This window comes from Rattus rattus, chromosome 2 (genome assembly GCF_011064425.1).
Source record: "Rattus rattus isolate New Zealand chromosome 2, Rrattus_CSIRO_v1, whole genome shotgun sequence".
NCBI classification, from domain to species: domain Eukaryota; kingdom Metazoa; phylum Chordata; class Mammalia; order Rodentia; family Muridae; genus Rattus; species Rattus rattus.
Window position 1 is genome coordinate 119,921,675 of NC_046155.1, and position 10,121 is coordinate 119,931,795.

The 10,121-nt window shown below is 49.0% G+C and overlaps 1 protein-coding gene across 1 annotated transcript; it reads left to right on the forward strand.

Annotated features, from left to right (window-relative positions):
* The first annotated feature begins 4,252 nt into the window (after positions 1 to 4,252).
* On the forward strand, positions 4,253 to 9,942 carry Rccd1 (RCC1 domain containing 1). Its single transcript, XM_032893355.1, has 7 exons — positions 4,253 to 4,556; positions 4,702 to 5,098; positions 5,187 to 5,308; positions 7,718 to 7,813; positions 8,059 to 8,229; positions 9,166 to 9,195; positions 9,635 to 9,942. Exons 1-7 carry the CDS (start codon positions 4,388 to 4,390, stop codon positions 9,784 to 9,786), a joined length of 1,137 nt encoding a protein of 378 aa, XP_032749246.1. The 5' UTR covers positions 4,253 to 4,387; the 3' UTR covers positions 9,787 to 9,942.
* Positions 9,943 to 10,121: the final 179 nt, after the last annotated feature.

The window sequence follows — 10,121 nt, forward strand, 5'->3', positions numbered from 1 at the left end:
GTTGTGTAGGCGGGGCTGCTGAGGGTGGGACCTCTGGAGCTGCAGCCTAGTGTGCTTCCCTGTAAGGAAGGGAAGCCAGTGGGCACATGGAGAATCTGTAGACAAGGCCTTAATATGGGTAAGTCAGGCTGGCTTCAAACTGACCATCCTTTCTCAGCCCTTAAGAGTAGTGGGGGGGTTGGGGATTTGGCTCAGTGGTAGAGCGCTTGCCTAGCAAACGCAAGGCCCTGGGTTCGGTCCCCAGCTCCGAAAAATAGACAAAAAAAAAAATAGTAGTGGGGGGCTGGAGAGATGGCTCAGTGGTTAAGAGCACTGATTGCTCTTCCAGAAGACCTGAGTTCAAATCCCAGCAACCACATGGTGGCTCACAACCATCTGTATTGAGAACTGATGCCCTCTTCTGGTGTGTCTGAAAACAGTTACAGTATACTCATATAAATAAAATAAATCTTTAAAAAAAAAAAAAAGTAGTGGGAATTACAGTTGCCGTCACCCAGCCTGGGTTCTTTGTACACCCTGGTGAGTTAGCCTGAAGCTTAGGAAACATCATATTTCAGTGTGTTATGCTGACCCTTGGACACATTTATCATGATATTGTGAGTTTTCTGTGATCTCTACTAGGTCTGTGTTTGGGATTTGGGGTTGGTGTGCCCTTCTCTCGGGAAAAATATGTTTCTGTAGCTGTGTCTTATTGAAGGAGAAGCCAAATAGGATCTCTGACTGAGAACGCCTGTCTCTTAGAGGGGTTCAAACTTGGGTCTCATTGGCTCAGTAGAAGTAAATGACAGAGCCTGGGCCAATCAGTGAAGGCACTAATACTACCGCTTCCTGTCTGGATATCAGTCCTAAGCTTGTTCAGTAGGAACCGCCTCCTTCCTTGTTCAAAGGGAATGGAAGGAGTCAGGATTTGGTCTGTGCCCACCGTTCCCCTCGGATCTTCCTGAGTATTCAGTGGTTCCAACCGCGTCCACTGTCGGCGCCCATCGGAGACTTCGGCACACTGTCCGGAGCAGCCCGAATTGGCTTGGCAAAGGGCAGGTAATCCGGCGCATGTGTGCACGTCAGGCGGGCCCCGTGGTGACGTCACCGCTCGTGCCTGCGATTGGCTCAGAAAAGCTGCCGCATCCAATGACCGCTTTGCTTGGCGCGGGGGCCCTTTAAACACGTTCTGCCCCGCCACCGGTCTGTTCGGAGCTGTGCACTACTATGCATTTGCCATTTCCAAGGTTTCCCGCTTAAAGGTCTTTCCTGATGGGTTGAGGGTACAAGGAAACGGGGAAGGTAAAAGATTCCCTTGGTTGGGGGATCCAGGAGCTGTGGTCTCAGGTCTGACTTAAGAGGCTTTAGAGTGTCTGTAAAATTCTGATCCAGTCGAATGAAGTGGCGTTGCATTTGGAACAGTGCGACTGTCTCCTTATGTCAGCGTGAGCTCCCTGGGGCCCATAGTCACTGAATTAAGCCAAAGGAAAGGCGCAACAGATTTCTTGAAAGAATAAACTATCAAGTAAGGTCCAGTGGAAATTTTCCAAATGCCTCTGAAACCCGGTAAGAGCCAATAGTCATTTTCGTCGTTAAATGCTACAGCATTTATTAAGCTAAGACTGTTGCCACTTTAATTTTGATTTGTATTTATTGCGAACAATTATGCCAAGTAGATACAAGCACTGCTGTCCCCACCCGCTTTGTAAAACGGAAGCTATGCAGTAGGATTCGGGTGCACAGGCACACACACAGGCCCCAGGTATTTATTCTGTCTGTTGGGATGAAGCTTATAAACCCATAGGACTTGACTCAGCTCTGTACTTGCTGTGTGACTTGGGGTTAAAGTTCCAGCTAGGGATCTGGAGCAGTGGGCTTCAGATTCTAGTGCTGCATCTGATCTCCCACTTAAATACCTCACCGTTCCCTGTGGTAGGGGAAATAGGTCCTGGGTTGCAAAGAAAGAGACCACTGTTAAGGCCCAGGTGGAATGTTAGACCTAGGTAACTGTTACTTGGTTAGCCTGCCATTTAAGGAAACTTTCTCATAGGTTTCTGTTCTCAGGGAACTCTGTAAGGCTAAGGCTGACTATATGTTCTGTTCTGTGTCCTTGGAAACCAGTCACTTTAGAAGTCAGTAGAATTGCTCTGTGTAGTTAACCACAGTAAGCTTGGATCCAAAGCAGCCACCAAGCAGCACTTCCTGCTCCTGTGTATAAGCTTTTATGGTATAAACTGCCCCTGGGCTAGACCCCAAGATAAGAGAGACACATGCACCAATAAAAGAAACTATTTGGAATAAGACTTTTTTTTTTTTTTTTTCTTTTTTTTTTTCTTTTTTTCGGAGCTGGGGACCGAACTCAGGGCCTTGCGCTTCCTAGGCAAGCGCTCTACCACTGAGCTAAATCCCCAGCCCCGGAATAAGACTTTTGAGTAGGGGTCAAAGTTTGAGTTCCAAGACCTCCCTGGGAACCGCCATCCTATTTTGCAGAAAGAAACATGTACGTGGGTAACTGACATCTTTCATGGCAAGTTAAGGCATAAATGTTAGACAAATCCTGTCCTGGTAAACAAGTTAAGACATGAACATTAGACAAGGCAAGTCCCTTGACACAGTCGTATTCCCAGCCAATGGGAGCCAGGATAAGTGTGTAGCAAAGACGTGTTCCTGAGGACGTCCCCTATCCCTAAATTCTGTTTGGTGGAATAATTTGGCACAGATGTTTGTGGATTTTAGACTTAAAAACCCTGTAGAATCTTAACTTGGGGTCACAGTTCATTTGCTGAATGTGGACTGTGGCGCTGGTTGGTCAGTCCTGGGGCAAATGCTCAATAAACTCTCCCTGTCTGGCAGAGATTGGTGTTCGTGTGGTTTGTGAGGTGACTCCAGGACCCAAACAAGCACTTAAGCTGGGAAGAGCAGAATACAGAGACAGGAAACACACTTGGTTTTCCTCTTTCCCACCTGGCTGGGGTCTGACCTCACAGTAGTATTCCTTGACTGGTCTTTCTGATGTTTTGAGACAAGGTCTCTATTATGCAGCCCTGACTGTCTTTTAACTTGCTCTGTAGACCAGGCTGGCCTCAAACTCACAGAAACCCACTTGCCTCTGCCCCCCAAGTGCTGGAATTAAAAGCGTGCACCACCACACCCTGCCCTAAATTGGGTAGTCTTGCAAGACTTAGTCCACAGGAAACTAAGGAGAAAAGAGAAAAGGGTCACTGGTCATGGGACTTTGAGAAAACAAAAGATTTACTGGTTTGTGTGTATGTGTGTGTAACATTTTCAAAATAGTCTTATGGGGTACAGGGAGATAAAAATGATCGGTGTGGAAGTAGTGGCGCATGCCTTTGATCTCGGCACTCAGAAGGCAGAGATGGGGAAGCCTTTGTGAGTTTGAAGCCAGTCTGTTCTACATAGTGAGTTCCAGGACAGCAGGGACTTGCATAGAAAGACCTTGTCTCAAAATAAAAAGGGGATAGAGAAGCTCAGTGGTTAAGAGCACTGCTGTTCTTGCAGAAGACCTGGGTTCAAATTCTAGCACCCATGTGATAGCTCATAACTCCAGTACCAGGGGATCTGATGCCCTCTTCTGCCCTTTAGTAACTCCAGGCACAAACATGGTACACAGGCAAATGTGAAGGAAAAAACGTCTAAATATTTTATTATTTTATTTTATGTGCATGCTGTTTTGCCTGTGTGTATGTCTATGTAAGGGTGTAGGAAGCCCTGGAACTGGTGTTACAGACAGTTGTGAGCCGCCATGTGAGTGCTAGGAATTGAACCTGGGTCCTCTGGGAGAGCAGCCAGTGCTCTTAACCACTGAGCCATCTCTCCAGCCCAAAATAATAATTATCTTTCTTTAATCACTTAAAAAAAGGGTTTTATTTATTTGTTTTATATGTGTGTGACTACACTGTAGCTGTCTTCAGACACACCAGAAGAGGGCATTGGGTCCCATTACAGATGGTTGTGAGCCACCATGTGGTTGCTGGGATTTGAACTCAGGACCTCTGGAAGAGCAGTCAGTGCTCTTATCCGCCTGAATACAAGTTTTATAGTGTTTGACAGAAAAGACGCATACTTAATATTTCTTACAGTGGGCTACTGGATTTGAGCCAAAAGTGGAAGAAAGAAGCAGTCAGCTGCAGACCTTTCAATAGTCGCAAATCCGGTAGGACCTTTGGCCAAGCTCCTCTCAACAGACAATAGTGGGATGAACTCCCTTTGCCCCAGTGATTAAGATGGTAGCCAGTCTCTATTTTACAGAGAACGCAGCTGCAGCCCCTTGAAGGCGAGATTCACCAGTGTTCCTGAGGTGTCCTGTTTGTGAGACTCTCCTTGGGTTGTAGCCTTAATCTTGCACCCCAGCCAAGTGGCCGCCACCCACAGAGGCCTCAACCTGAACATGGCCGAGAAACGGCAAGGAGCCTGGTTCGGCTTTGGTTTCTGTGGCTTTGGGCAAGCGCTGGGCTCTGGGAACGGCCAACATGCAGTGCACAGTCCTGAACCACTGCATGCTGCTGCTGATGTTTGCCAAGTGAGCGCAAGCTGGAGCTACACTGCCCTGGTGACCCGTGAGTACCCTTACAACCCCAACTCCGGGCCTGTCCCCTCTACTTGCCCAGCCCTTCTTAACTTGCCTGTCCAGAAATACCCTACACCCTTACTCTGGCAACCTTGAGCCCATGGCATGCGTCCCACCCCACTCTACCCACACAGGCGGAGGCCGGGTGGAACTGTCAGGCTCTGTGAGCTGTGCAGCAGACGGCTGCAGGGATGCGTGGGTGTCGGAGGGACTCCTGGTGGTGCAGCGCAACAAGAGTGGGTCCGGCACGGAACTGCAGGCCTGGGTACCAGGTTCCGCGCTACAGGGGGAGCCCCTCTGGGTCCAGAACTTAGCTTCTGGGGCAAAGGCCCAAGGGGAAGATGAACCCGGCAGTGAGCCTAGGATGGGGACCCTGCCGTTGCTGCCCTGCGCCCGTGCCTATGTGACCCCACAGCCACCCTTCTGCCAGCCTCTGGCCCCAGAGCTGCGGGCGCGGCAGTTGCAGCTGGGTGCGGAGCACGCCCTGCTGCTGTGCGAAGCTGGCCAGGTGTTCTCCTGGGGCGGGGGCAGGTGAGGACCGACTGGGTATGACGTGGGGACGCTCAAGGAGGCGCTCCCTCGAATGTATCTGTAACCGATTAGGGACTCCTTTGACCAGGCATGGACAGCTGGGTCACGGGTCGCTGGAGGCAGAACTGGAGCCAAGGCTGTTGGAGGCACTGCAAGGCCTACGGATGGCTGAGGTGGCCGCAGGTGGCTGGCACTCTGTGTGTGTGAGTGGTGAGTGACCTGGGGTGTCTCCAAATAAGTGGGGATCTTGGCCACTCCTTCTTCTTGTTCTGTTTTTGTGGGTGGGTCTAGCCCAGGCCTCGTTCCAAGCTCAACCTAGCCCAGTTATTCCTGACTCTTCAGTGTTTTTAGATTTAGCCTGTTGACCCCACTACCCTCTTATACCTCTGCTGCTGCGGTTACTGTCTTTCTGTACCTGGGCTCTTCACCACTCCCATCCATCTAAAATATTCCAGACGGGAAGGACACTTATACAAGGGAACCGCTCAGCCAGAAGCAATGGAGAAGGCTGCATATGCCCATGTAGCCATGGTGGATGGCAGAGAGATGTGCTGCTGCCTTGGTCCACAGTGTGCATCCTAAGGCTTTTGTGTATTGGGTCCATCGTGGTGGTTGGGCTCTCTCCTATCTCTCTATTCCTATCTCCTAGGCTCTTTGAGCAGGAAGAGAGGGTATAGATAAAGTAGTGTTCTTTAAAAATATAGGTGGAGTATCTGTGCAGATGTCAAGACAGGTCAGAAGTGGTCACTGGGTCCCCTGGTGCTGGAGTTACAAGCAGCTATGAGCTGCCATGTTGGCACTGGGAATTGAACCCTGGTCCTCTAGAAGAGCAACCAGTGCTGTTGACCACTGAGCCATCTTTCCAGCCCACTACTGGTCTTTCTTATAGGGGCTCCCATTACCCCTATGTTCTGGGGTAATGGCAGCAGGTCCAACCTGAGCAGGGAGGCAGAGGACAGAGGCCTGGAAACAACAGCCTAAAAGCGAGCTTCATCCCTGAGGTTCGGGAGTTTGAGACCTTGTGCTTGCAAAAAAGGGTGAAGCACAGACGAGGCTTCCAAGTTTCCAGTCTTCACTCTGGCCCTGCAACCTTTGTGCTGGTGCTAAATCTGTCTCATTTGACTTGAGAGTTCTGTCATACTTCCAGGGCTCCACGGTGATATTGGGAAGTTGAGCATTTTATAAAGTTTCTATTAGTGAGTGTTGTGTTCAGACACAGTCTCATTTTACGACCAGCTTGGCCTCAAACTGACTGACCTTGAACTCTTTATCTTCCTGCCTCTGCCTCCCAAGTAGTGTTGTTAGTGAATCTTTGACATTAGGTGTCCTGATTAGTTTGTTACCAACTTGACACAAGCTAGTGTCATCTGGAAAGAGAAACCTCCATTGAGATTGGCCATCAGATTTTGATTGATGCTTGATGTGGGAGGTCCTAGTCCACCAGGGGCTGTGCCACCCTTGAGCAGGCAGTCCTGGGTGCTGTAAGCATCACTCCTCCATGGCCTCTACTTCAGTTCCTGCCTCCAGGTTCCAGCCCTGACTTCCCTCCTCCCGAGTTGCTTTTGGTAATAGTTTTATCACAGCCATAGACAGTAACTAGGACACTGGGGCTCCAACCCTCTAATGTGGGGCAGCAGTGCTAGGAGAAGGAAGGTAAGAGCCAGGGCCTTCAGCAGGACCGGTAGGAGCTGGGACTGACAAAGAGCACAGGCTACCTCCATGGCTTTGGATGGAGACAGTGGAGATGTAGGGATTCTGGAGTTGGGGAAATAGGTGGCAGCTTTGAAACGAGAGAATAAGAACAGGCTGGCAATAGGGATGCATGACTTTAATGCCAACCCTTCAGAGGCAGAGGCAGGTGGAAACCTGCATTTAAGAGTGGCCTGGGGGCTGGAGAGATGGCTCAGTGGTTAAGAGCACCACTACTCTTCCAGAGGTCCTGAGTTCAATTCCCAGCCCAGCAACCATCATAAAGAGATCTGAACCATCTGTATGTCTGAAGAAGAGATAAATGAATTGTTTTTTTTTTTTTTTTTTTTTTTTTTTTTTTTCTGGGGGAACAGGGTCTAGGCAAGACCACAGCTAAACCCCAAATGAATTAGTCTTAAAAAAAAAAAAAAAAAAAAAAAAAAGAGTGGCCTGGTCTATCCAGTGAATCCCAGAACAGCTTCAGCTACAAAGTAAGACTCAGGAAAAAAAAAATGAAAATGAAGGCGGACTAGCATGGAAGTTAAAGGATCACATGGTGTTCACGCATAGTTTTAGCTACTGGAAAACTTTGACCTGGAGTTAGCCAAAGAAAAGCTGGGCACAGTAGGTCATGCCCATAGTCCCAGGATTCAGGAAAATGGGAGATTTTGAGGCCAACCAGAGAGGTACACAATGAGGCTGTTTGGAAAAGAAAAAAGGGAGGGGGAGGGGAGAAGGGGCGTGTGTGGGCAGGGAATCTTAGACCAGGAAGCTGCTGGGACTTGGAATGGGCATCTTTGCTTGGAAGGGGTGATTAGACAGGGCACCCTTTACTCGTCCCTACAAACTCGTACTGGGGATGTTTAGAGGAGGTGGGGTAGACGAAAGGGTCCCACAGTGTGTTTCATGGATTCTCTTGGTCTCTTGCAGAAACTGGGGATATTTATATCTGGGGCTGGAATGAGTCAGGGCAGCTGGCCTTGCCCACAAGGAGCGGGACAGAGAAGAAAACAGTGAGAGAGGAAGGTGAGGTCACCCTCCAGGATGTCCTTCCTGGCTTGTTACTGTGTGCTGGACACTGAGAATCATCCTCAGTAACCATTGGACACTCCTTGCTGTGGGGAGGCTGATGTCCAACCTCTAGGACTGAGTAAGGGTTGGGCACCAGCTCTGGAGCTAGCTCTAAAATGGTCTTTTATAGAGCCACTGCCTGAAGAGTGTGTGGCCATTCCCAGACTCCTGAATGTTAAACACACCATAACCTTCTACAGCCACAGAATTGAATGACGATGGTCTCAGAGGAGAGAAAGCAGCTGTGGCTGATGTTGGAGCTCCTGCCCACTTCATAGCCATCCAGCCCTTCCCAGCTCTCCTGGATCTTCCCCTGGGCTCAGATGCAGTCAAGGCCAGCTGTGGATCCAGACACACAGCTGTGGTGACACGTGAGTGGGACTCAGGGTGGAGCAGTACTTAGCTGGGAACTGTGGTCTTCCCTGCCTGTCCAGTTTTAATTTTAGGAAGAGTATTTATACAGGACTGTCTGAAACTCCTGGGCTTAAGCAGTTCTCAGGTCAGAGCAGCTGTGGTTATGGAACTCTGCACGCTGTGTGCTGGGGACTGAATCCAGGGCCTCTCCAGTGCTAAGCAGGCACAAGGCCACTAAGCTACGTTCTTAACAAGCATCACCATATTTGGCATCTTGTGATACATGTTTCATGATCTGCTGCCTCACTCATCGAAAAGCTTTTGTGCTGGGAAAGGTGGCCTACACCTCTAAATGCTGACCCTTGGAATGAGGCAGGAGGCTGGGACTTTTGAGGTCAGCTTTGGGCTATACAGTGACTGTTTCAAACTCTGAAAAAACAAAGCAAACCAGAAAATCAGAATCACAATACTGGTTCTCAACCTGTGGGTTTCATATCAGATATTTTTATTATGACCCATAACAGTAGCAGAAATTTAAAAGCTGGCAACAAAATAATTCTACGGTTGAGGGTCACCACATGAAGAACTGTGCTGAGGTGTCTCAGCATTAGGAAGGCAGAGAACCATTGCAATAAAGGAAAAAAAAAAAGTTTTCACAGATCCACAGCCTCAGGCCCATTTAGGTTCTCCTTTTAAAAAGTTGGTAATCAGTTGTGTGCAGAAACCTTCCGTCTAGGGTGTGACTCCATGTACTGAGGTCAGTTGGTATTTAGGAAGTTAAGCCTTTTGGTCTCTGGCACTACCACCCCTCAGCAGCCCAAGTGTGATAGCGGTTGTAATCAGTATGTGCCGAGCACAGGCCATGATTCCAGCATGCTGCCTGTGACTTGTGCCAGACCACCAGTGGCTTGCTGGGGGTAGTTGGCAACTACTTACTGTCTCTTTGGTTGCAGGAACAGGAGAACTCTATACCTGGGGCTGGGGTGAGTAAAAAAAGTTTCGTGATCATCAAATCAAGGGGAAGAACCAGAAAGATAGAACAGGTCATGACCAAGGTACACAAACTAGAGGGGCAGGGGTTTCAGCCTGAGCAATGGGAGGACTGAAAACCTGTGTCTCTCTCCCTTGGATGGGAGAACAGATACACTTAGAAGGCCCTAGGGCAGACGGCAGAGAAATAAGGTGACAAGGGTAAAGAGGCTGTTCTCGTCATCTTGACATAGGCAGCAGAGACTAGAGGAGCCACTGCCACTGTTCTCTGGGGGACCCCAAGGTGGCTTGGAAGATTTCAAGGCCTTACTCTTCTGAATCCACAGAAGACCCACCCAACAGGTTGGGAATAGCTCTCAAGGCAGTGTGTAGGCTGGCACCATTCTGAGGGGAAAGCAGCAAGGCCTACTGAAGGAGTTCCTTTCATTCCAGGTAAATATGGACAGCTTGGCCACAAGGACAGCACCAGCTCGGACCGGCCCTGCCGTGTGGAATACTTTGCAGAAAGACAACTTGAAGTAAGGGCTGTTACATGTGGACCTTGGAATACCTATGTCTATGCAATGGAGAGAGAGAAAATCTGAACTATATCTCAGGTGGATCCCCAGGCTGCTTATGTACCTGGGTGAGAATGAACTCTTGCTTCAACATGCTGTCCTGGGTGCATGGAAACAAGGCCACAGCGATCTCTCCGCCTCCTCAGTGCTGGGATTAAAGGTGCATGCAGACTTAAGAATGTGTGTCTAACTGCTTATTTCTGGAGTAGTGCCAGGGATCCATGTGCATCAACAGCTTAGCTATACCACGCAGACGCTTAAACCTGAGAAAATATTCCCAAATGAAAATAAAGAGTAAATCCAAACTATTCTGAGAATACATTCTTGAAATTTCTTCTACATCCTTTGAACTTTGTCTTCTA